Source organism: Mauremys mutica, chromosome 3, assembly GCF_020497125.1.
Source record: "Mauremys mutica isolate MM-2020 ecotype Southern chromosome 3, ASM2049712v1, whole genome shotgun sequence".
Classification (NCBI taxonomy): Eukaryota; Metazoa; Chordata; order Testudines; family Geoemydidae; genus Mauremys; species Mauremys mutica.
In genome coordinates this window covers 184854845-184882381 of record NC_059074.1, presented here as the reverse complement: position 1 = coordinate 184882381, position 27537 = coordinate 184854845, and the positions used below count along the sequence as shown (strand labels likewise).

Below are 27537 nucleotides of genomic sequence, written 5' to 3'. Positions count from 1 at the left end.
GGCCAGACTTTTGGAAGGCTTTTTACATGCTTAATTTTGTTCCTTTAAGTGTTTGATGATCAATTAATGAGAGGAACTCTAAACCAACTGCATGACCACCTAAAACATACCTGAATATATCTGCTGTCTGCCGAAAAATCCATCTGAATGACAAAACTTGGAATGTCTTTGCAATAGCCTATCCGGTTTAAGGTTGTGCCTTGGGTGAGGTCATAAAAATCGACAGTATGTTCTTGTGAGCCAACAGCCAAAAATCTGTTATCTGGGCTGATTCTAGACAACAAATCATGAAGCAGGGATATAATTTGCTGTATTGGTGCATTTGTTAAGATTTTTGTTTGCTTTGATCCACTGTTCTTAAGGTACAAAAGTTCAATATTTTCTAAGAAAAGACTGACAAACAATAACAAGTTCTGATCGAGACCAAACCTCACCACTTATGTTGAATCAGAAAGAAACACTGATGCTTGAAGCATATGTAGTTAAGAATTGTTAATATTTCATTATTATAAAGTGCCTAACAATATGGGCAAAGTACCATTTATCCTTTGAGGCTGAGATACGGGATTTCCCAGTGCTATGTGGTGATAGTGTAACGTAACATTAACTCCTCTTATTAAAAGTCTAATATGCAAAGATTACTAGCTGTATTCAGGTGGAGATATACAGCTCCTAGACTTTAAGCCTGAAGGGGCAATCATGATCACCTAGTCTGACCTTCTGTAGAGCACTGGCCACAGAACTTCAGCCACCCATTCCTATAGTAGGTCCATAACCTTTGTCTGAGTTATGGAAGTCCTCTAATCTTGATTTAAAAAGACTTCATTTAAAGAGAATCCATCCTAGTTCAATCAGGAAATGACCCTAAATAAGGACTGTGGGTTTAGGGCCATATTGTCCTATTTCAACTGAATTTCTGATGTACCTGATATCCTGAATAGCTGATTTCCGGTCTCGTTTTTTGCCCCAAACTTTAAGACTGTTTACAAGTAAGATGACAAATTCTCCATTCTTCATTCCAATAGCTATCATCTCACCATCAGGACTATATGCAGCACATCTTGCAGCATGGCCTAAATTCACTTTATTCAGCAATTTCTGTATCAACAAAAACAATGATTTCTTACTAGTTTTTTCTCTGTAGAAAACTATAAAGTAATAAGTCTTTTTTAAGCAAAGCTATCTATAAGAGAACAAAAAAACACTTACTTAAAAGAAAATTGTATAGTTTCCTCAAAATGACAGTCTGAAATTTCACATGGTAAGTCACTTCTCACCAGACAGACATTGTAAAATAAATTTGAAAGTAAGGCTTTGATTAAAATGGACATTTCAGTGCTTCCAGTCATCTTGCACTGAACTCATTACAAGGAGGTAGCCCAGCAAAAAAGGCTGTAAAATCAGTTTCTATATGGGTTTAAACACTGATTTGAATAATTTATTTAACTATTAAATATGAAGTTCTTTTGATTTGTTAAACCAATTAATGCCATCAATGTTCCTACTTCTTCATTTACCTTACTGTGTTTATATTAAATGTAGTTGATATTAAAAAATGGTCCATACTATTTTTGAGCCACTGTCAGGTAGTTTGGATGCAAATTATTCCAGTAAAGGGGTGCTTTTATTATCTTATTCCACATAGATACCCAAGCAAAACAAGCTATAATGGTAAAAGTGTGAGCTTTGCTGGTATAACTGAATCTACACTAGGAACTTCTGCCAGCACAGCTTTGTTGTTCAGGGATTGCATCTCTTCACATACCTGACAGACGTAACTATGCTAGCAGAAGTCTGTAGTGTAGACATAACGCAGGTCCAACCAGATAATTAATGCAAATTTAAGACTAAGATACAGCTCTGCGGGCTACAGAACTTAAGTGGTGGTGGAAGAAGGTATTATGTTTGCAGACAGGGAGTTTTGGAGCATTTTCAACACAATTTTTGAAGGCACAGTGTGTATTTTCCCCACTGCTGGCTCTGTGCACCCTAGCTGTTTGCATTCAATTAGAACATTGATCCAAGCCATTCTATATCTTCTAAATTTTGTTTTTAAATACATTTTACAGTGCATGCATGACAGAAAGCACTTCTTAAGCCTGGGAAGTTTCAAATAGCTGCACATCTCAGCAAAATGCAGATGGATTTCTTTTAGAAACAGCAATGAACCATACCACCAAAGACTCACCTTTTCACACTACAGATTAATATGGGAACAACATGGAAATATAGGGACAAACGTGCTCAGTATATGTGCATGCTTCAAAGAGAGTTGCATACATGAACAGAGGGCAACACATAGCTCACAGTTGAAAAAAATCTTGATTACGTAATGATCCTGCTACTGATGACATGCTTCTTAGTTTAAATGGTACTCACTTTGTCACAGAGGTCCCAGATTCTTGCTGTTCCATCATTACTTGCAGTGATAAATATGTCTTTTGTGGGGTGAGCTGCTAAACCCCAAATCTCTCCTTCCATGTGATTGTCAATCAGCAGGTTTGAAGCAGCATTTTTTTCTCCTACTTCAAGTATTTCCCCATCTTTGGTTCCCACTAAAATTTTGCCCTGTTGTAGTCAAAATATGGTGAGAACCAGATTATCAAAATAATGCACATAATATCAACACATTAAAATATAAGACGTGTAACAGAGAATTTATTGTAACTAGTCTTGATTTATGCTTCATTCAGCATCTTGAAACAATATATTAAGTGAACTAGTCTTTCATTTCCAGAGGCCAATTTTCAAATCCTGGTTTAGATCCCTAGGGTTTTTTTTGCCCAGATTATAGAGTTTATATATAATTTGGCATGACTGGCAGACTCTGCTCATGAGAGACACAGAAGTGGAGTAGTAGTGATGTTGGAAGGATTCAGATGCAGTGGCAGGCTTCACGATAAATTGTAGCACCTGCATATGTTATCAGTCCCAGTCCTTGACTGCCATGAACACAACATTCATCCACAAGATTAGGAAAAAATGTCACCGTTTTCCACATTCTTTATCTTTCATTATTTTTATCTTATATTCTTTTACCACTGAATCTCTGTATCTCCTCCACAGTCAAATATACTCATCCACTGTCAGGTAATGACATTAACTGAAAACAGGTGGTTATAACACTTAGGTCAAATTCAGAAATGATACCTAAGGGGGTGTAATTTAGACCTCTTTGGGCTAATTTAGACTTGCTTGGGCCTGATTCTCATTTATGCTAAGGGCTCCTTTACACTGTCGGAAATGTGCAAAGGAGTCAATGTAAATGATCATTAGGGAATCTTATGCTCAGTTAGATTTTCTTAGACGTGCTCTACCTATACTTAATGTACTCTAAGTTGGTCTAACTTACACTGCAAGGAGTTGGAAGAAAAGTGTAAGAAGAGGTAAATTAAAGTAGAGTGAGACCTACTTATTAATGATTTAGAGCTAAGTAATATTGTTGTTATTATTATTGCCACTGAATTTGAACCTCTGACTGTAGTTCACTAACACAAGATGTTTAGAAGATCAAGGATATTCTGAATTCCTAGGGTCCAATAATGCGAAGTTAAATTGAGCCAATATCATTATGTATCAGCATGTGCAAATAGCTGTTAGACATGTACTGTTTGTCCCTAAAAATGTAGATGTGCAATTGTTTGCTCATTATCATAAAAGTCGGGCCATAATGTCTACATTTTACTGGTGCACAAAAAAATCAACTATTCAGGCTGAGTTACAAAACTTTTTACTTTTTTTTTTATATTAAATAGAAAACTATTTATAATTAACATGTTTAGGATTATAGTGTATTCTATTACTGATTTCAGGATTATGCAGTTTAAATCAAATGTTGCAATTCACCTTTTAAAATAGTATTCTTTGTCTATCATTTACATCTAAAAATACTGCCATGTATTACACAAATACAAAACAAAAATATTTGTTTTTAAGAGCTGATGCACATGAATCAATATTATATTAAATCTCCAAGGTCTAAATTTAGCAAGGTACTTAAAAGCATTGCTTAACTTTAAGCATATGAGTAGTTCCACTGACTTCACTTGAGGACCAAATAAGGGTCTAAAGCCAATTCTGCCCTCAGATGCATGTGTGACTCCCATGAAGGAGGAGGAATAACTCAGTGGTTTGAACATTGACCTGCTAAACCCAGAGTTGTGAGTTCACTCCTTGAGGGGGCGATTTAGGGCAAAAATCTGTCTGGGGATTGGTTCTGCTTTAAGCAAGGCATTGGACTAGATGACCTCCTGAGGTCCCTTCCAACCCTGATATTCTAAAAGGAATCTCTCTGAAGTTCCACATGCATTGATCTAAGCACAGAATTTGGCTCATAGAGGCACAGTTTTATTCAGACTTCTAAAAATGTTTATACATCCCTTTGGAATTCATACCCCATATTTGGATGTGCAAATAGGCATGTAAATCAGGTAGATTAGTGCATGCAAACTGAGCTAGGTGCATATGCAAAATTTTTGCACATAAACTTAGAGGGGCCTCAGTGATTATAATCTCTTTGCTCTCTTCCTGCTCCTCCATGCAACAAGAACAACATCAAGAATAACATAGGGACTTCTTATGATGAGAGTAATAGGCAGTAAATTATAAAACTTTTCATGTTGACTCACTCACTTTTCCTCTACAAACTGAGCGCACACACTCAATGAGCTGTCCTGTCTCAAGCTGAAATGCTCGGCAGCGCTTCATCTCCTGGTCCCACAATTTTACGGCACCGCCTTCTTTTGTCCTGAAAAAGAGCAAGTTGTCAAATATTATATGGAATTCTCCTTTCCCACTGACTGGAATTTATCAAATATGCAGATTTCAGTGCTAAAGTAGTACTTTTTAGAAATTATTGTTTAAATACCAAAACATATGCATAATCTCCTTGTCTTGTATTTAAAGAAGGCACATTACTGTATTATGGCAAGGAAATAATAAAAATGAGTGTATCAAACCATCATTTTGCATATTTTCCAAAGAAGTGCTGCTACTACTACTACCACCACTACCATGATGTAAATGGCAAATAGGTTTTGTGATAAAATCAGGACAAATGGCTGCAAGGAAAGAGGAAAAAACAGACCCAGAAGGTTAAAAGGCCCTGGGGAGGGGTAACTACAGGTCAGTCAGGTTCAGCTAAGAAGTGGTTACCAGAGCTCAGTTAGGATCAGCTGAGAGGGAGTTACCTGAGATCAATTAGGATTAGCTGAGTCCAACTAAGGGCTGCCTGAGACCTTTTTAAACTTCTCCCTTTCTGTGGGGAGAAGAAGTGGGGTGAGAGAGAGAAGGAGTCAAGCTACCAGTAGGCAAGTAGCAGCAAGGAAGCAAGCCTCTCCAGGAGGAGAGGCTGCATTCCCTCCCAGAAGGGAGAAAAACAAGCCCAAAACACTGGCTAAGAGAAGCCCCTGTGCAGCCAAGAGGGACTGTTTTACTCCAAGCCCATCTCACCAAGGCTAAAAACAGCTGAGGCTGGTCAGACCGAGAAGGTGCCTTGCCACAATCTCTCTGTTAATTAATCTCAAACCACTATAGCATTGACTGTAAAAGTGGTCAACTCTGAAAAAAGTATGTTTGACTTCCGGAAAACAGAATATCTTGTAAATCAAAGATAAAGAAATGGTCAGAAGAGGGAGTCTGGAATTTGAGTAAACCTAACAATTATGACAAAAATGCTGCTGTCAGCCTCTATTATGCAGGAGGTCAAAAACCCCACAAAAAGAGAAGGGAGATTGCACAAAAGTTATGCCTGCCTGTATACTACAGCTCCTCTTGCTCCCCATTCCACTGTTGTGACCCACATCCTCCCCCCGTATTGTGTCATTTAGATTATAAGCTCTGTGGGGCAGGTACCTCTGCTTTTTATATATAGACGCTCCCCGAGTTACGTAAACCCAATGTACGCAAATCCAAGTTTACAGAAAAAGTTCCATAAGCTAGAAATAGGAGGTTTTTTTGGGGGGGAGGGGTGCGTAATGGTCGGAGATACATTTCCAACATATGCAAAATTTGAGTTACGTAAGGTGTTCCGGAACGGAACACTTGCGTAAATTGGGAAGCGTCTGTATCCATGAAGCACTGTGCACATCTAGGGTTTTGTATAAATAAAAATAATCATCTAATAATCTGACACAAACATAAACAATGTATTTTAGGAAGATGTGTATCTTACGGTCTTTCCTTCCCTCCAGTTACAATTAGCCCATCTCGAAGAGTTGTGTACATTGTAAACACTGGACCTGTATGAGCTTTTGCCACCAGTCTAACCAGAAAGTGATCCTTCCACACATAGACATCTCCATTTATGGCACCAGTAAACGTAAGGTTATTCTGTAACAAACAGAAACAATCTTCACTATAGAAATCATAAGTAACATTTTTACTGTTTCTTTAGGAAACTGAATTAAAACTTTCTTCTTGTCACTGTATTTTTCACAGAAAAGTCAGCTATGATATAACCATAGTATGTTAGTAAAATCACATACTTTGGAAAAGAACAATTGCTTACCCTATAGTATCTGTGGTTCTTCAAGATGTTGTAGTCAATGTGGATTTCTCTGTAGGTGTACATGTGCCTTGTGTGTACAAGACTGAAATTTTCAGTGTCCACTGGGGCCACACATTCACCCTCTGTCTGGTGTCTCGTGTTCTCACATGAGGGCATAAAGGGTGAGGTGGCCACAACTCTCCTTCAATTGCTTTGCAATTCAAAGCCCATGTTAGATGAGGACGCTAAAAAGTGGGGATGGATGTCAGGTTGTGAGACCCATATCTACAACATCTCAAAAAACATAGTTACTGCCAGGTAAGTAGCCATTCTTTCTTCATCAACTGTGTGTCAGTGTGGGCCGCACTGTAGATGACTACAGGATGGTGGGAGGGAGGAGTATCAGTTGAATAAGTCAGAGAATGATTGAAGTACTACTCTCTCAAATGTCACATCTGCACTGTTCACCACATCAAAGGCATAATGTTTCACAAGAGTTAGTGTACTTCATGTTGTAACCTTGCAGAGCTCAGAGACTGGAACATTTCTGAAGCAGGCAATGCACACAGCTTGTGCTCTGGTGGACTGTGCCTTGATGATGAAAGGGAGAGGTTTATCAGACAGCTAAGAAGTGTAAATGCATTGTGTGATCCACTAGGAGATTCTCTGCAATGAGATATTTTGGTCTTTGGATGAGCCAGAAATGGGCACAAAGAGGTGGGTGGAGACTGCCAAAATGGCTTGGCCTATTAATAGTAATACAGCAAGCTCTGGAAACATCCAGGATGTGTAATTTCTCCTCTCCCAGCATTGAGTGCAGCTGGGGAAGGAGACTTGCACAGTAATTCATTGGTTTAGGTGAAAGTCTGAGAGTATCTTAAGGATGAACTTGGGAGTGTGGTCTCATCACCACTGTGTCTTTACAGAAGGATGTGTAAGGTGGTCTGGTAAGAGAACCTGGAGCTCACTGACTTTCTGAGCTTATGGACACCAGGAAGACCATCTGAATGGTAAGGTAGTATATGCAGTCTTCTGACAGTGGTTCGGCAGATCCACGAGCTTCATGAGAATGATACTGAGGTCCCACCAAAGAACCAGGGGGTCAAAACACAGGGTCTGTAGAAGGCCTTTAAAGAACTTTGATACCATTGGATGTGAAAAGATTGTGTGCTTATGTATTAGAGAGTGATAGGCCAGTATTGTTGCTAGGTGGACTTGGAGAGAATTGAATGCCAGTGCCACCTTTTTTCAGGAGCAGCATAGAGTCCAGGTGTGATGAAGTGGGGGGTTTTCTGGGGGTTTTCTGTGTTTTCCAGTGGTTTGCATGCACACGGGGTGGGACTCAGTGTCCCCGGGTGTTACTGGTTTAACAAGGTGAGGGGAGAGGGAGTTTGTTGTTACAGAGGACCAGAGAGGGACTCGGGACCCTGGCTGATGGCCTGGAGGATGGAGACCCCAGCGACTGGTGACCTGGTGACCCAGAGACCCAGCTCAGGAGTTACAGCCGGTTCTGGCCAGTGGGTGGACAATGGGCTGCAGAGAGAGGACCCCGGTGACCTGACCAGCCAGTTCCAGCCAGAGGAGGGCTGAGAGGAGAGGAGACCCAGGCCTTCCTGTTTACGACCTTGTTCACCTGGAGAGAAGACAATGGACAGAAGGGGCTTGGGGCCGGGGATATCGGAGGCCCAGCTGGGAAGCAGCGGGGTTCGGGGGCTGGCGAGGGGAAGCAGGCAGAGCCCACCAGGATGCAGGGGGACTGGGATATGCTGTGCTGAGGGAGGCCAAGCCTGAGGCCCTGAGAGTTTCCTGTGCTGTGTTCAACTCTCAATAAACCTTCTTGTTTTATGCTGGCTGAGAGTCACTCTGGTCTACAGAACAGGGTTGCATCAACCCCTTTGGGGGTGAGGAGGCCCGGGGGGTCCAGAGAGTGTGGACTCCCTGAGGGGGCCCACGGCGAGAGACAGACCTGCTAAGGCTCAGAGAGGTGCGGCTCCAGGAGGTGGAGGATGACCCCGAGAGAGAGTGGACCCCAGAGAAGGGCTGTCGCACTGAAAGGGGCACTCCCCACGGACCGCACGGGGCCAAGAGTGGGCACAATCTGTGAGTCCGTGACAACGTGGCAGCAGAGGATGGTTCATGGATGCACCCTGTAGACGTTTCGCTGCGGGTGCAGGCGCTTTGCAGTGAGTGGCTGCCAGCGATAGAACGAGGGTGTTGAATGGAATTAGCCTGGAAATGGCCTAGAACCAGCTCCGTAAGAGCGACCTGGCAGGTCTGTGCAGGGAGAGAGGGCTGAGCGTGGGGAGGCTCACTAAGGAGCAGCTGATTGCTCAGCTTGCAGAGAATGACCAGTCTGAGGAACAGGCTCCAGACCCCAGGGGGGCTCCCGGGGTGCCCGGTGAGCTGGGGAGTAGCCGTGGGGGGCAGTCTGTGTAGCGACCGGGAGGGTGTCAGACCCGACTCCCCAGTCAGCACAGGGAGACCCCAGTCAGGTTCCTCCCTTGAGGAGCTGCAGAAATTAGAGCTGGAGCTGAAAGCAAAGGAGCTGGTGCTGGAGGAGCGGAGGCTGGTGGACAGAGAGAGAGAACGAGAGGACCGTGTAGAACAGCAGAAGCACGAGTTGGTGATGGAGGAACGGCGGGCCAAGAGGGTCTGCCGCGGGGTAAGTGGGGAAGGGCCCCGAGACGCCAGTGATGTGGGGACTCTAGACACCAAACTGCTGCCCCAGTTCAAGGAGGGGAGTGGGGGATATTGACGCCTATCTCACAGCCTTTGAGAAGGCTTGTGAGCTGAACCAAATTGACCCCGCAGACAGGCTGCGCTGTCTGACCCCCACCGCCGCTGGGTCCCAAGGCCATAGAGGCGTTCAGCCAAATGGATGGTGTTGAGATGGGGGACTACGACCTGTTCAAACAGGCCTTGCTGCTGAAGTTTGAACTGACCCCTGAGGCGTACAGGAAACGATTCCGGGGTGTACACAAGACCTCAGGTGTCACTTACAAGGAGGTTGCCAACCTGCTGGGGGAATATCTCCGCAAGTGGGGGAAGGGCGCAGGGGCCACCACCACAGAGGACGTGTATAACCTGGTGGGGTTGGAGCAGCTGTATGACATCTGCCCGCCAGACCTTAAGACGTGGCTAGTGGACCGGAAGCCCAAGGACCTGCGCAGTGCAGGGCCACTGGCAGATGAGTTTGTGGACAGCAGATCGGGGGCAGGAGGAAGGCCCACATTGGGGGCTCAGAAGGGGAGTCACCCAGAGAACTCTCAAAGGTGGGGACTCCAGGAAGCCCAGCTCAGGGGTGGCCAGGAATGCCTGGGCGGGCCGACCCCCCGCATGGGACTTGGGGGACCTGAAATGTAATTACTGTGGCCAAAAGGGGCACAAGGTGGCCCAGTGCCTGAAGATGAAGGAAATGGTGGCCAAGCAGAACCCGCGGGGTGTTAATTGGGTGGAAGCCCACCGAGAGGGGGCACTGCCGGGCCAGGGGGCTGCAGTCGAGAGGGCTGTGCCAGGGGGAGGGGACCGCCAGGCCAGGCCAGCAGGGGAAGGCAGGGCCCCAGGTCCAGAGCAGCCGTACTCCATCCGCCGGGTGAGCATGGAACAGGCCCCGGGGGACAATCGCCACATCATCCCGATTGAGGTGGGGGGAAGGAGTGTCCAGGGGTTCTGGGACACGGGCGCGGAGGTGACACTGGCGCGGTCCGAGGTGGTGGACCCAGACCAGCTAGTGCCCGATCCTACATGACCCTGAGGGGAGTGTTCGGGCCCCCCGTCAAGGTGCCTGTAGTGAGGATACACCTGAAATGGGGGGCTAAGGAGGGACCCAAAGAGTGCCTGCCTACTGAGGTGCTGGCTGTGTGTGGGCAGTGGGAGGAGAAGGGAGAGGATCCCCTGGTGGGACTCCTCCCTGAGGCAGGGGCTAACCTCTCGCTGGAATCAATTCCCCTCTCTGACCAGCTAACCCCTGCCCAGCAGGCTGCATTCATACCGGCAGCTGTTCTCCAACCGGCCTGGGCTCACTAACCTGGCTGTCCCCCAGGTGGAGATGGGAACCAACCCTCCCATCAGGTGTTCCCCATTCAGGGTCACTGGGAAAACAGCCCATGACCTGGAAAGAGAGGTCGGGGATATGCTGGCTTTAGGGGTGATCCAGCCGTCTGCCAGCCCCTGGGAAGCAGGGGGGCTCGGGGGCTGGCGAGGGGAAGCAGGCAGAGCCCACCAGGATGTGCTGAGGGAGGCCAGGCCTGAGGCCCTGAGAGTTTCCTGTGCTGTGTTCAACTCTCAATAAACCCTCTTGTTTTATGCTGGCTGAGAGTCCCTCTGGTCTACAGAACAAGGTTGCATCAACCCCTTTGGGGGTGAGGAGGCCCGGGGGGTCCAGACAGCGTGGACTCCCTGAGGGGGCCAACGGCGAGAGACAGACGTGCTAAGACTCCAGGAGGTGGAGGGGCCTGACCCCGAGAGAGAGTGGACCCCCGAGAAGGGCTGTCTCACTGAAAGGGGCACCGCCCACGGACCGCACGGGGCCAAGAGTGGGCACAATCTGTGAGTCCATGACACCAGGATCTTTGGTATCAGTGCCTCCACTGGGTTCAAACTGATTGCCCTGTCCCAATTTAAGAAGTCATACTCAGCCAATTAGACATGGCAGTGAGCTGGATGAAGAGAGGCAGAAGAATATGATTTTCTCCCAAATAGGCTGAGTTGTCTTTGGGCACTCTTGCTCCACTTTGACTTCTCCTGTCCACAACTAAGGACCCTGGAGTTGGAGTGTGTGTAGAAGTCCTCAAATCACATTGAAGATACTTGGTACCTCAGTCCTTCATTTATGGGGAAGGCAATCCTGGCTTGACCAGAAGCTAACAGGATGTCAAATAGCTTGTGCAGGTTCTCTGATATGCACAAGTTGCCACTGAAATGATTTAATGTCATCAGACACTGGTACTTGTGTCACAAGATGAAGATGAGGGGTCCTTAGGTGGTGATAGGGGGTGTTGGGGTTACTTCTTCCTGATTCTCTGGTGGCAGCAGTCTGCCCAGCAATGCGGAAGGGTAGAGTGACTTCTTCCTCTTGTCAAGTGTGGTGAAGACTGAGACAGTGGACCCCAGTAACCCAAATAGGGCCACAGTGGCCTGCTGTATTAGTACTGTTGGCTTTCTAGGTAGTGGTCAATCTTATGCCAGTCCTGAAGAGCTGGTGGTGGCTGAATCCTGTAGGGGAATCAGGCAGGTGTCTCCATGGTGTTGACCACTGCCCTGAGGGAATAGGGTTCTGTACTTGAGGTTCAGTGCTCCCAGCAAACAATGCCCCTTTACAGGAAGTGGGTCTCAGTTTATAGAAGATATAATTTCTGTTGGAATCTCTCCATGAGAAATACAAATGAAAAGGTTGAACTGAGTTAACAGTACATTATTGCTTCTTTTTGTTGATTATTGTTCTCTACTGAATAAATAGTGATTAATAATTCTCAGTTTTGATTTGTCTGCAGGTGGACCTTCATGTATGAAAATAACTTTGTGATGACAAGTAATGGGGTTACACCTTGGAACTTCTGTAATGAGAAATAATTAATAGTATAGTCTACAACAGCTGTGGTTTTGGGCCTTATTCTCCACTGCATTATTCCAGTTTTACTACACTGTAATTCCATGAAATCAAAGGGAGCAGTTGGGTGCTAGGCACGTTTGACAATAAGGACGCTTATTTGGGCACCTAACTGAGGATTTAGGAGCCTACCTTTATGCACCTATATTTAAAACCTTGGCCCTGTTGTTTAGCATGGAAGTTTAAGGGCAGGTTTAGTGTTACCATTGGTGTCTTGTATAGATTATGCCTGTCCCTGGCAAGAATAATCTGCATGGGGTTTCTGCAGGAGGCAGAGACTGAATAAGATCTTGGTCTCACATTAACACTCCATTTTCAGTGCTAATGCACATCTGCGTGTGCCCTTAAAATCAAATTAAACCATTAAATTGTTCCCTAATGAATACACAGGAAGGACTATACAGTGTTATCACAAGCTAGATCACTACAGTATGTCACATATAACATCATGGAAATTTTTTTTTTTATAAAATCTCAGCACAAAATTAAATATTTAATTTTTCTAAATTAACTGCTCATCTGCTAAATAATTTAGGTACTGGAAATAAAAAACACATCAAGAGAAGTCCCAGGTAAGCACTAATATTCCAAAGGACATTTATTATGGGACAAATTGTAGTTCAAGAAGACCCCCGCAATGTTCTGAGCACCATTTAAAAGTCCCAAGTTAAGGGTTTAAGTGTGGAGTAAGAGTTCCCAGAGCCTTGCATGGGTCACCCACATTGGAGTGAATTTCATCCAAACTGGCATTGATACTTTTGGGTTTTAATAAAAAATTACTGAAATTTCATAACAAGCAATTTGAACTCACAGCTCCGAAGGCAACAGAAAGCATGGTTTGCATTTTAGCATCTTCCCTGGAACCAACGACTCCTTTTTTATAAAGTAAAGCACTGCCAGCTAGTGTCCAGAACTTCATGTGTTTTACCCCAACAGACACAAACTGAGTATCTGAATCCGGGCGGAACTCTACAACAAATATTCTCTCCAGATGTCCTCCTCTGCTAGCCACTTTAGCCCCTGTTTTAAATTAAGAAGACATTAAAAATAAAGCTAAAGTTACTTGCAAAATTAATCTTCCATGTACTTTTATAAAAATAAGTTGACTAGTACTACTGGATGGCTTAGGGCACTACTTCCCAGATACCAAAAGATGAGTCTCTGTTCAGGAAAAGAAATAAACGCACCCACCTTTCACCATTGCTTAATTTATTTTAATTTATACATCTTGCAAGCCCTCTGTCCCTGGCTAGCCCTTTACAACACCCACACTTAAGAAATGTTGTTGTGCAGACAAATGGATCCTACTTTCAAAATTCTTTGGCTCTGGGCACATGCAGTGCATGCATATCCACAGTAGAATACACATAGGGACCAGTACTCAAAGAAGAACACTAGTTTAGGGGTCACTCTACCTCTGATAGTAAGAGCCATGCTATGAACTGCTAACTGCAGGCATGCCAGGTCAAAACACTAAAAAATAAAATCAGAACCATTTGAGACATGGCCCCTTTAAAGACTGCAGTGCCTATAAGTCAAATGCAATTATACTTTGTGATCTAAGGGTTTCAATCCATACCAAATACAAAGAAAAGACTTTTTAATATCAGGCTTGTAGAGAAGAACCTCATAGGGATGGATATGCAGGAGTGGGGAAAATAGTGGCAGGTTGAGTGAAGTGCCCTGGCTGTGAGTGATTACAAACAGACTCTCAGCCTGATGGGAATTATCACTGATCTACTTACTGCAGGGTTGAAAACTAAACCTTATGGAGCCATTAAGATCACTGACCATTGTCAGTCTGACAGCTACAGCAATTTCCTGCAATATCTTTGTGAGATCTTATTGAATTAGGTTTAAATAGCTTTGGAGTCTATTGGATTATAAATACAAAGTTTATGTATTATTGTGGGATTGTATGTAACTTCTCTAGGGAGGAAAGCTGGCCAATATAAACCCTAAGAAGTATTATAAGCTTCAAAGAACTACAGTAGATTCCACTTAATAGCAACCAACTATTGACAACTTATTATTTAGTTGACAAATTGTCAAGATATTGACAACTTCCAGTTCATAGCAACATTTTGCTGGAAACCAATCTTGTCCTATTGACTTTAATGGTAATGGGATTTGGATATTGGCAATGGCATGCCTCCTATTAACAATATTTTTTGGAAGATAGGCGCAGGCTTCCTTCCGGGGCTGCAGCCCCACAAACCTGCCTATGCACAGAGACTGCACAGGAAGTAAAGGGCTGTGGGCTGGGAAAGGAGGCTGTGGGCAGGGCAGTAGCATGGAGGGGACAGCAGCCCAGATGCTGGAGCTGCACAGTATCTCTCCAAGCTGTGTCCTGCCAGGAAGGGAGAGAAGGGGAGGCTGCACCAAAGAAAAGATGTGCTGAGCCCCAACCCCCAGAGAGTATAGGGAGAAGTATGGAGCCCCCAGCTCCCCTGCTCTCTGTACAAAGCCCCAGCAACTGGGTTGCAGGTCCCCCTCACTGCTGCGGCCCTGACTGCAGGCAGGCCTGCAGGGCTCCCGCCAGGGAAGGCATATCCCAGAACTTCCTTTCCTGGCTAAAGCCCCACAAATCTTCTGTCTGCTTATTAGCAACTGCTGGATAATTGCAATTTTTTGCTGGCAACTGAGGGGTTGCTGAGGGGAGAAGAATCATTTTTTTAAACAATACGCCAGACAAGGAACTTTTGGGACAATGTTAAATGGGTGTTCTAGGAAATACTTGGAGGGAGGGGCATGCAAATTCCCACTTTGGGACCCAACCTTGTTTGAAGCTATGCCCTGAGGAAAGAACCATTGTCTGACTGATTCAATCTCTGAAGATCAAAGACCCAAGCAGTCTAAAGGCCAACTTATGCACAGGTGTTCTTGTTCTGAGCAAAATGCTGTTATGAACTTGTAAACACAGAAAACCCCTGTGTGGGGTTTGAAGAACTGATCACCTACCTTGCTGGAGCAGGGGGTGATCTCTGGTAAGCTTATTAGCATGTGTGCAGGTTTGTTTATTGTTTTTAGTATATTTTATCTGTAAAACTTTCATTTTAAGAATAAATGTGCTTGTTTAGCTGTGTGGTAACTTACAGCTGTGACAATTATTCTGTTTTTAGCCTCTGGAGAGAAAGAAAAGTGCAGACACAGGCCTTTTTAGGTAGTCTGGCTTGCTAGGGAACTCACAGTGTAGGCAGGGAACTATGCAACTTAGAAAAACCCTGGTCAGGAGGGAGAGACACATGGATCTCTGCCCAAGAAAGCTGAGGCCCTGGGAGCCTAAACTGGTTGCCCTTGCTAGACCATGTAAAAAAATACAGGTGCAGTTGCCTTGAACTGTGACATTCTGGAGCACCATTAATCAAGGGTACAGGTGGAAAGCCAAACAGGAGCCTCCCTCCATAACAAATGAAGGAAGCAACAATTCCTAGTGTGTGGTCTTCTCCTAGAGTTAAGATCAGAGGCCAGTAGTTTCTTGTGCAGAAAGTGTCAAAGAGATCCATTTCCCACATCTCGCACTGGAAGATGTGATGAAAACTTTCCTGATTTAAGGACCACTAATGAGGTTCTGTTAATTACTGACAGAGTCTGCAGTCACATTCTTCTCTGCTAGATAAGCTGAAACCAGGAATTGTATTACAGAACAGAGCCCTCTCCCACATCTATTGGGTTTCTCGACATATGATGTATACCCTTGTGTAATCCCTGTGTACTAGGCTGAATTTCACCTTGATGATAGTTATATGAATTTATTGAAGATAGAATGGACCACTTAGTACAGAAGAGTTGTCGTCTGATTTATCTGTGTCACACATGGGGCTAATCACAAAGTCTTGACCGACAAAGTAAATAATTGCAAATAATAAAGAGCAAGGGGCTAGATTTACCTTCTTGCCACCTCCACACAATGATAGTATGTTCTGGATCAACTCCTACTGACACCAGAAGTTTGCCAGTAGCACTGAAGTTAATATAGTTGACTCCTTTGGCATGGAAGCATCGCAGCATAGAAAGAGTCTGCTTATTCATAGCATCCCATACATGAATAGAAGGAGTTGTACCTTAATGCAAAGATATGCATTAAAATGGCATTAATTCAATTTGTGAAGGCTTCAATGTAAAATAAGAATTTTCAAGAACAGGGCATTAAAAACATTTTTTAAAAGATTAAGAACCACACAACTTAAAAAAAAAGCTTGTAATAACTTATGAAACATAGGGGAAAATTACTGTAGTTCATGAAATAAGACAAATTCTAAATGATCAACAAAACACTCATGGAAAACCTCATGCAAAATAAACTGTCTGTAGATGTTTTTACTTGTATCCGCAATTCACACAGATACAACCAGCTAACATGAAACTTTTACATAATTATGTTGACTAGAACTCACAAAACAGCCTTACCTGGAAATTCTGTTATATCACCTGCATTGTGAGAGCAACAGCAAATGAGGAAGAACCAAGGGAAAACGATAGCTGAAATAAGTCATGTTTCTAATGCTGAACTCAGCATCAGCACCAGAAGGAAGCACAAAATTAAAAATTTGAAAATGGATATGGATTAAATAAACAAAATAAAAAAGCAAGAATACTGTTGATGTTCTTTAGGAACACTGTCTTTTATACACAAATATAAAACAACAATATTGATTGCTTTCTCTGTTTTAAATAAGGCATTTAATGCCAGAGCTATGCAGGCCTTTTTACAGTAAGTGATTTTTACACTAAAATGTGTCAATAATTATGTAGATCAAAAGTCAGAAACACTGATTTTTATGGGTTCTTTATTAAACAATGACAGAAAAGAAGAAAGGGGCTGTTCTGAAAAATTTTGTTTTTCATTCCATCCCATCACAGGAATCTAGCTGAGAAAAATGTACATGTATTTTATTATAAGGAATGTGTGAGTATAACAGGTCCTAAACATATTTTTAAAAGGGCTCAGAAAAAATATGCAATTTGGGTTCTATTTCAAAATTTAGGACATGATAGTAAAAGCTATCTCCAAGATACTATGAGTGAATGTTGAAATATGGTGAATTGTTTTCCAAATATAAGAAATTGAAACTTAGGTCCCAATGAAGTCATGGGTAAGTGTTACTCTGATGAGAGTTACATGAAAATGCCCTTGTGACCCCAAATATCAGGAGAGAAATACAGGGTGAGATTCTCCTTTCACTTAAACTGGTGACTTCAATTGGATTACTCACATGAATAAAATTACACACAAGCTTAAGTCTTTGTAGGACTGAGCTCTTCTTTAGCATTGTTGCATGAACTGCAGAGTCAACTATTCTGTCAGATGAGATCTTAGGTTAAACACATACTGCTTTCTGTGGGCATTAAAGTTTCCACTGCACTTTTTGTAAATGTTCTCATATTTCTCTTCTCCTTAGTGTTGTGCAGCAGGTTGTGCTATGGTTCACTCCAGAAGTGAATGCATTTCAGAGAGCTCATATATAGCTAGTGTATAATGCACTTTGGGTCCCTTCAGGATAAAAAGTGTTATACACATGTAAATTATTATTATAGAATATTATTAATGTATTTAACTAGACACTGTGGATTCACCTGAATGAGATAGAGGCAGACAAAGTGAGACCAATAGGGAAAAGGCATTTTTTCTTTTTAAATGTTATAAAAACTCTGAGAAGACAACAGCAAATAGAATGTGTCTGTTTTTTGCTGAACTGTTTCCCCCAATGTATAAAATAAGATTTGCTCCTGGCCTGAAACCTTTTTATTCTGAGTTTTAGCCCAGGATGCATTTACAGGTAAGTTCTAGTCTTCTATAAATAGAGATTTCTAATGGAAAGGCTGACAGCGGCTGAACATTAGCAGGAATAGCATGTGAATTTTAATAACAAAACAATGAATAAAGAAACTGCAAAATCTTCCTTTGCAATAGCACACTAGGTACTCTTTTGACAGAAGTAAAAGAATTCAGTGTAGTAGTTTTTTTGAATATTTTTCCTAATAGTAATAGTTTGAACTTGTATTTCAAATAAGGCTAATAGATAGCTAAATATATTTTCCCTACCTTTGAGGCTGCTAAATAATGAAATTTGTATTAATTTCAGTGAGAACCAATCATGCTCATAACCTCACAACTGGCAAGGACTATTTGTCAAGGTGTTGCTATATTGACATTTCCCTGTCTCACTGTTAAGGTTCATTAGTATAAAAGTTATAGGTTTGAGTCTTCTCTCACTGTCGTGTAAAATCAGGAGTAACTGTGCAAATTTCAGTGGAGTTACTTACAGCAGTGTTAAATTAGTGAAAAGGGAAATCAGACCCTATTTTTCTATCTTGAAGTTTGCATCTGAGGGGGCTTGATCATGCAGCTCTTAGTCCTGTGAGTAACCCACCGGGACCACTCATGTGAATAAAGATTACTCACATAAGTAAGATTTCAGAATTGGGCCTTAGGGGCTCAAACTTTTTTTTACTGCTAAAGGGAGTTCTTTGCAGTTTTCTCTTATCTGCGTCACTTTCTGAGGTTTTATGAAGGTGGTTTCATTATAATGCTTTCATTGTTCAGGAATGTCTTTGTAATACTGTTAATTATCAGAGGGGTAGCCGTGTTAGTCTGGTTCTGTAAAAAGCAACAAAGAGTCCTGTGGCACCTTATAGACTAACGGATGTATTGGAGCATAAGCTTTCGTGGGATGCATGTGACACATCTGTTAGTCTATAAGGTGCCACAGGACTCTTTGTTGTTTGTTATACTGCTGAACAGTGGCTTGGTGGGACCAAGAAAGTGGGCTCTTTATAAATGAGAGGATTACCAGCAATACTAGCAGTCCTATTAAAATTTTTTGTTTTTCACACTATTATAAGACATGATATCCCATGATCTAAAATTCAGTGCTCACAATTAGAGATGACAGACATTTAAATAATAAGAAAATTCTAAAAGTTGGTGATCTCATTAAGGGTGAAAGGATAATCTGGGGAAAGTAACTCTGATAATTCTCAGATTCCTAAATATGAACGCACCCAGCCCCAATTAATCAGTCCTCCGGACAAATTTTAAGTAATACTTTGTTAATATGGAGAATCACTTACCAATCTGGCTGGTAGCCACAACATTTTTATATTTCGGGTGCTGGTTCACAGTGAGGCAGAGAATATCATCGGTATGCTCCAGATAGAAACTCTGACTTCCTAAGAAAATTCAAATAAGGTTTTATTAAAAATAGTATTTCAGCAATGGCAGTGAAGAATTTTTCCAGCAATCCATTGCTATGGGCCACACTAAACGATCAAAGGGAAGGACGGGAGGCAGGGCAATCATTACTTAAAATACAGCACAAACTTGCTGTAAAAAGAGTTTTAAAACTGTTCACAAAAAGACTGCTCTTTTTCAAATAGTTACAATCAAGGATAACTAGGGAGCAGCCCAAGGGCCATAGCCTGTAGCCACCATCTCCCTATAACTTCAGGGCAAGAACAAAGTTGATCAATGGATAGCTCAGATCTCTTTCTTAAGTGGAGAAACCTGTGAGAGGGGACCTGAGGAACACTAAAGCTTTGTGAAGTTCATTTAGCAAATTATCCCCTCAAGGATGACTTTGGATGGAGAGGGGAAAATACTGTAGATGGGATAATGCCTCCCAACCCCACAGATACTGGGGATGCACTGGGAAGGACATTCCCAAAGCAATGGAGACACGATGGCTCAGATGGCTCTCCTTTCTTCCTGGCAGGAAGAGCCTTAAGATGTACTGCTGACATTATCTTTGTTCCCTCTGGCTACTCAGTAGCAATTACAGACTGGGGCCTTGTCTTTACTACAGTTTTGTTAACAAAACAGTGGAGGTATACACACTACAATGCTCTTTCCACTGACAAAACTCTCCTGCTTTGCCAACAAAATAAAACCTCAACAAGAGGCGTACAGCTTTTTGTGGCAAAGTTACATCGACAAAGTGTCAGTGTAGACACTGCGCTTGGCTATGTTGCTGTAAATAGCCTTCAGGAGGTGTCCCACAATGCCTACACTGACCGTTCTGGTCAGAAGTTTGAACTCCGCTGCCCTGCATTCAGGTACACAGGCATCTGCCCCTTCCCCTTTAAATTTTTGAAATTCCACTACCTGTTTAGCGTGGCCAGCTCACATCGCAACTTCCCAGATGACACAAAACATTGTCCTGTTTGGAGCACACCTGAATTGTTGGATCTGCTGGTACTGTGGGGAGAGGAGGCTGTGCAGTCCCAGCTCTGCTCCAGCCATAGAAACTTTGATACCTATGTCAGATTTCTCATGGCTGTTGAGTAAGGGCTACAAACAGGAAACACATCAGTGCTGTGTGAAGATAAAGGAGCTGGGGCAGGCGTACCAGAAGGCAAGGGAGTCAAACTGTTGCTCTGGTACTGTGCTGAAGACCTGCCAATTCTATAAGGAGTTGGACGCTATCTTTGGCAGCAATGTTATACCAATAGAATAAAAACCAGCAGGATAAGGGGGATAAGGCAAAGATGCCACATTTACTGTAAATATAATAATAAAGCAAAAGATAAAAGCAAACAACGTTGTTTAACTACTTATTCCTATCACTACTTATTCCTTATACACACACACACACTATATATATATATATATATATATATTCATTCACACAATCATTCATTCAAGTTCTGTATAGGTGTTATAATTACCAGCCTAGAAGTTGCTCATGCCAAGTTACTGGCCAGGTACCTTGGTCATGAGGATGGAGCCGAGTCTGTGTCAGATGCACCTGATGCTCCTGGAGGTTGGCAGCAGAACCAGAGACTCAAAGTCCTCAGTCTTTAGAGCTCATTCTTATAGGAATTAATTCCTATGTTAGCCTATGGGAGCTGTTTCATCCTGCTGTTGCTGACTCAATCAGCAGATGGCACATTCCTGGTGGCTCCACATTGTCTAAAGTGGCACATTCCTGGTGGCTTCACACGGTCCAAAGTTTGTGTTTCTCATCCTTCCAGGTGTTGGGGTGGATCCCAGTTTACCCTCCGGGGGTTGTCTGGTGGGCCACTTGACACATTCTTCGGCCGATGGATACTCCCTTTCTAGGCTGGCACTTCCCTAACCATTCATGCACATCAAGCATTCATCAACATACATTCCATATCTTAACCATATTTTAATTTACAGTCTCCACCACTTTCGGGGTGTGTGTTAATTCATTTGAGACTCCCGGCCCTGTAATTACAGAGGGTGGGGGGGTCTGTTTGTTTACATTGTATCAATTACAGCTTAAGGCTAGCATAGTGTTTACTTCAAGAACAAAGTCAATTAACTTGTTTGTAAGTTTTACATAGTAATAGAGTATCTTTCACAGGACAGATACGATCAATGGTTTCTACAGACAGGAGCTTACAAGTTTTAACAGAAGAACTAAAAGATTTTTGTACTTGGTGAAACTGTGGGGGTCACTGTCACTTGGGGGAATCACTGTTAGTACCTTCTTTAATATCCCTACAGCAACGCCACCTGCACTGCCAAGAGACCCAGGATACTTTGTGGGGATGGGGCTGAAGACAGCGGACAGTGGGCTCAATCCTGAGGACGAAGTGGTGGATGAGAAGGTCAAGTTGGAGGACAAGATGGGACAGGTGACAGGCTTGTCTGGTACTGTGGTGAGCCAGGACCTCTTCTCAGTCCAGGAGGGTTTGAGCCAGTCCCAGCACTCCATCTATGGTGCACATGATGCAGGAGATGGGAGCTGTGGTAACTAGTCTTTTGAGTTGATGCTGCTCCTTGAGGTAGAGCTGCTCCTTGAGGTACAGCTGTCCTTTGCGTTGCTATATGCTAGAAGTGGGTTAAGGGATAGAAATGTACAAGACTAGCTGCGCTGGCGTGTGCTTCACATTCCCCATGTGCAGCTACGCAGTAGGATGGAACATGTGTTAATGCACACTGAAATTTCACAGGAATCCTCCAGAGAGATCTCTAGGAAACTTTTCTGGAGGTACTTGCCAATCCTCTGCTGAAGGTTCCGTGACAGAGCTGCTTTGTTCCTTCCTCCATTGTGGGAAACTTTCCCGCCCCAACTGGCAATCATCTGTGCAGGGACCAAAGTGGCACACAATGAGCAGTATATGGACCCAGTCTGAAGCTGCATGCATACAGGAGATGCACCCTTGCTTACCCTCATGATATTGGCTTCAATGACCCCTGCCTGTTGAAAATGGTGGCAGAATTTGTAATTTTATCCCTACTCCCTTGCAGTGATCCATAAAAAAAACACCTAGACCCTTTGCCCCATCTTAAGCGCCCCCCGCCTCTGTCAGGCAAACTCACCATGTTTATGGTGTTCGCCAAGCTGTGTGCTTGCCAAGGGACAGTGAAAAACTGATTCATATTTTAAAAGAGGTGTATTTTACTGTAATGATTCAGTGCTGCAATAACCATCATGCTTCTGTTTCTTGTGCTTATGCAGATGTGGCCTTCAAAGAACCCCCTACACACCAGTGGGAGTGCCTCTGCCAGATAAGGAGGACATGTTTTGAGAGGTGCACCAATCCTCAGATGCCAAAAAACAAGAACACAGGGCATGGAGAGAGACTTTAAATGAAAATTAGAAATTAGAAGGCAGGGTGGTAAGGAGAGCCAGGAGAGCGCCTGCATAGATGATAAATGTGATAGAGGAGCAAATGGAGATGTTGAAGTCCCTAATCGTACTGCAGGCAGAATATATGCATGCTCACCCCCACAGCTGATACGGCACTGCTTGCCACATCCTCCCCAAACTGCTCCCACCCATTCCTTTCATCTTCCTGGCCCGTCTCAGTACCCCATTCACCCCACTTCTTCAGACAGCTTCCAAAATGATAGCTGGAGTTATACACAGCTATTAGAGCCTATATCAGGACACTGCCCTTCACTGTTATCTCTCTTTCCACCAAGCATTTTCTGTGTGTTGTTAATTTACTTTTATAAAAACATACTCTCTGAAAGATAATCTTTATTTGTATCCTACAAACGATGGTTGCTGCTGGAATTAATATACAGTAGCAATTGGAACATCTGCAGACTACAAATTATGGGCAGGAATCATCAAAATTTTCATGCAAGGCAGCAAGTTAACAAAGCATGGCAGAGTGCTATTTAAAAAGACTTACATTACTGGTGCTCATTGTCAAAATGGTGCCTTAAAGTCTCCTTGATTCAAATAGCCTCCTATTGTGCCCCTCTAATAGCCTTGGTATCCGGCTGCTCAAAATCAGCTGCCAGGTGATCTGCCTCTGTGCTCCATCCATTCCTGGGGGATACTTTTTACTCTTAGTCTCACAATATTATGGAACACACAGCAGGCTGCTATGACCATGGGAATATTTTCCTCATTTAGGTCAAACCTGCCATAAAGGCAGCCCCAGCGTGCTTTTAATCTGTCAAATGCACATTCAACGGTCATTCTGCACCTGCTTAGCCTATTCTTGAATTGCTCCTTGCTTCTGTCCAGGTTTCCAGTGTAAGGCTTCATGAGCCATGGGAGCAAGGAGTATGCTGGGTCTCCCAAGCTCACTATGGGCATTTCAACATCCCCCATTGGAATCTTCTGGTCTGGAAATAAAGTCCCTGCTTGCAGCTTTCTGTACAGGCCAGTGTTCCTGAAGATGTATGAGTCCTGCATCTTTCCCTGACCACCCCGTGTTGATGTCAGTGAAATGACCACGGTGATCCACAGGCATCTGCACTACCATAGAGAAGTACCCCTTTCTATAGATGTACTCTGTCGCAAGATGGTCCAGGGCCAAGATTGGGATATGCTAGTCATCTATCACCCCACCGCAGTTAGGGAATCCCATTGCTGTAAAGCAATCCACTATTTCACACACATTGCCAAGAGTCACAGTTCTTTGTAGCAGGATGTGATTAATGGCCCTGCACACTTGTGTTAACGCAACCCCAACAGTAGACTTCCTAACTCCAGACCGATACATGACTGACTGGTAGCAGTCTGGAGTTGCCAGTTTCCACACAGTGATTGCCACGCACTTCTCCACCAAGAGGGCTGCTTTTATTTTGGTGTCCTTGTGCTGCAGTGCTGGGGCAAGCTCCACACACAATTCCAGGAAGGTGGCTTTCTACATCCGAAAGTTCTGCAGCCACCTCTCATCATCCCAGACCTGCATAATGATGCGATCCCATCACTCCGTGCTTGTTTCCTAAGCCCAAAAGCAATGGTCCACCGTGTGCAGCTGCTCCATCAATGCCAAAAGTGGTGTTTCTTTCCATGGCACACAGCAGATGAGGCACCTTGGATGCCTGTTCGGATTGGGTGCTCATGATATACTGAATGAGCAGCCACTATGTGTTCATAACAGTGACCACAACAATAGAGAGCAGTGCAAGATCCATCCTTTCAGACAGAGATGGCGGGTGCACAGTAATCAGGGATCATTAAAAATGGCATGAAATGCAGTCAGAAGCCCATGGAATGATGGGATAGAAAAAACATTGAGCCCACGCCCATGATGCACTGTGATCCACTCCACCTTCCCACAACTCCTTGCTGCAGAAGGTGGTGAGTAGCACAGTGGAATAGCTATCCACAGTGCACTGCTCTCACTGTCAATGCTAGCGCACCAAATGAGGACACGCTCCGCCAACAGAAGGAACGTTGTGTGCACATGCACAAGCGATATAATTATATCGGTTTTTGATTGTCGGAGTAACTTGTGTCGACAAAACTCTAGTGTAGACAAGGCCTGGGACTGAGAGGGAGTAAATACAGCTAAAAGCAGCATTAACTCCCAAGTGTATTTCTCCATGGAAATCTGGGGCATATGAAAGGGTTGGGGCTAGTGCTTAATTTGTGCCAGCGCTTGCCAAGGCTGAGCCCCGGCACCTCTAGGCTTGGCAGTTCATAGCCCCAGCACCTCTGAGCTTGCCATGTCAGTTATGAAAGTAAAAAAACTGCTTGAGCCTCAGCACCTCTTTCATTACAAATTAAGCACTGGTTGGGGCTGTGGAGCATGGCCAGACTTCTCCTTGCGCCTCCTCCTGTTTGTTATATGAAGGAAGGTTGTTTTCTTATCCTCTCCAAAACAAAACATACACACATTGTGCAAATGAGTAAAAACTACTCTTTTCCTGGGATTTGATTGTGTTAAAAAAGTAACTCAAAATGAAACAGGTTGGGCTCCTCCTGGGGTTCATTCCTGAGGACTGTTCAGCCCTAGGGTTACCGTATGTCTTGGTTTTCCCAGACATTGCCTCTTTTTTGAGCTTCCTTTATCTCTCTGGGTGGATTTTTCAAACAACAGGAAATATCCAGGATTTCTGCAGATAGACAAGCTGCAGCTCAGAAAGTGCCCCAGTAGGTCCTCTCCTTTGTTGTTTCCTCCCCTGCATCCACAGCTGATTGGTCCATTCCCCTGAAAGCCACAGCTCCTGTAACCCTCCCACTGAGGCCCCAGTTCCCATCCCTGGGGTGAGGGTCTTGCAGGAATGTGGTGATTGATGGCTGGCGCTGTGTCCTGAGCTTGTGCTAGCCACCTTGCCACCATGACAGGGCGTGACATTGCGCCCCATCTCCAGTGAGTACCCATGCCACAGGTACCCCTTCTAGCTCTCCCAACTATACTCCCACAGGCTCCCTCTTTTTGGGAACCTGAAATATGGTAACCCTATTCAACTCAACCCTAGGCCCTCTTTCCTAGAGAGCCACTACCATGTCTCTTATATTCAGGGTGTATTTTAACAAGGGGCAATCACAAAAGCCTGCAAGGATTTGCATAGCATCTCTCACAGGAGCTACATCTGCTCACAGGAACAGGGTGGCTTCACAAAAAACAGTGGAACCCTATTACATTCATACTACAGTACAGTAATCAACAACTATAGGCTAATTTACATGAATTCCCTACCAGGATACAAAAAGAAAAAAGATATGTAGAAAATGACAAAATTATGATTGTTGAATGAAAAGGTTGTCTTGGCCATAGATTTTTTTGTTTGTGTTTTTGGGGGTTTGTTTTTGTTTTTTTTTAATTTCACAGTACTGTTTCATTGTGAATTACCCGTGGAAAGATTTTGAACTATGCCTGCTGCAGCTGTGTGGAAAATAATATCAGCACCATCATTGAGGTAATGAAGGTTGTTGCGACAATCAAATCCTCTGTATCCAAAAACATGGTCTAAAGCCAGCTCCTAGTTAAGTAAAGAAAAAAGATTAGATAGTGGAATAAAAACAAAGAAGGGAGTTACAAACAATGTTTGGATCAGATAAAGTGGGGGGCTAAACCAATTAGACAAGCAAAATATTTTGGGAGGCAAAGAAATAATTAAACAATAATTAGTAAAATTTCCCTATTCTACTATTTTGAGGATGATAGTTTCATTGGCTAGCTACAATACTACTGGCTGACTAGACCACTGAATTCATATTCTGATTCTTAAATAAATCAGTCAGCTATAAACTGGTTGTTTCTTTAAGGTCTATTCAAGATAAATTTAAGGTCAACAAACATCTACATTTATTTTTCACCCAAATTAATACAAGGAAATTACAGTGCAAAAGTTATGTGTAAAAAACAGTTATCTACCTTTCATAACTGTTATTCTTCGAGATGTGTTGCTCATGTCCATTCCACGTTAGGTGTGTGCGCGCCCACGTGCACGGTTGTTGGAAATTTTCCCCCTAGTGGTATCTGTAGGGCTGGCTTTGGATGCTCTCTGGAGTGCCGCACCTATACGCCAATATATGAGGCGCCACCATATGAAGTTCCTTCTTGCCATCGAATCCGACAGTGGTGATGGACAGGTCATGGAATGGACATCAACAACATATCTCAAAGAACAACAGTTATGAAAGGTAGGCGACTGTTTTTTCTACTTTGAGTGCTTGCTCATGTCGATTCCATGTTAGGTGACTCACAAGCAGTATCCCTGGAGGTGGGCTAAGAGTTCACGGACATGCAGCCTGCAACAGTGCTCTACTGAGACTGGCATTGTCCCAGGCCTGCTGGATGATGGCATAATGGGACACAAAGGTATGGACAGCCAACCAGGTAGCGGCTCTACAGATGTCTTGAATCGGCACCTGGGCCAGGAAAACTGGAGGCCTGCGCTCTTGTGGAATGGGTGGTTACAACTGCCGGTGGTGGGTACTTTTATCTGTGGGATAGTTTACAGCATGGATTTACGAAAGGTAGATCGTGCCAAACCAACCTGATCTCCTTCTTTGAGAAAGTAACAGATTTTTTAGACAAGGGAAATGCAGTGGATCTAATATATCTGGATTTCAGTAAGGCGTTTGATACGGTACCGCATGAGGAATTACTGGTTAAATTGGAAAAGATGGGGATTGAAATGAAAATCCAGAGGTGGATAAGGAGCTGGTTAAAGGGGAGACTGCAGAGGGTAGTATTGAAGGGGGAACTGTCGGGTTGGAGGGGGGTTACCAGTGGAGTTCCTCAAGGTTCGGTTTTGGGTCCGATTTTATTC

General features: G+C 43.5%; 1 protein-coding gene across 1 annotated transcript in view; it reads right to left on the bottom strand.

Annotated features, from left to right (window-relative positions):
- The window catches only part of EML6 (EMAP like 6), a 403172-nt gene that overhangs the window by 9253 nt on the left and 366382 nt on the right, over nt 1-27537 (bottom strand). The window contains exons 30-38 of the mRNA XM_045011334.1: nt 26112-26241; nt 19170-19268; nt 15986-16159; nt 12907-13115; nt 6173-6330; nt 4633-4747; nt 2380-2568; nt 926-1098; nt 111-273 (exon numbers count right to left, since the gene is read on the bottom strand). Coding sequence (XP_044867269.1) covers nt 111-273; nt 926-1098; nt 2380-2568; nt 4633-4747; nt 6173-6330; nt 12907-13115; nt 15986-16159; nt 19170-19268; nt 26112-26241 — 1410 coding nt within the window. The remainder of the gene's footprint in view (nt 1-110; nt 274-925; nt 1099-2379; nt 2569-4632; nt 4748-6172; nt 6331-12906; nt 13116-15985; nt 16160-19169; nt 19269-26111; nt 26242-27537) is intronic.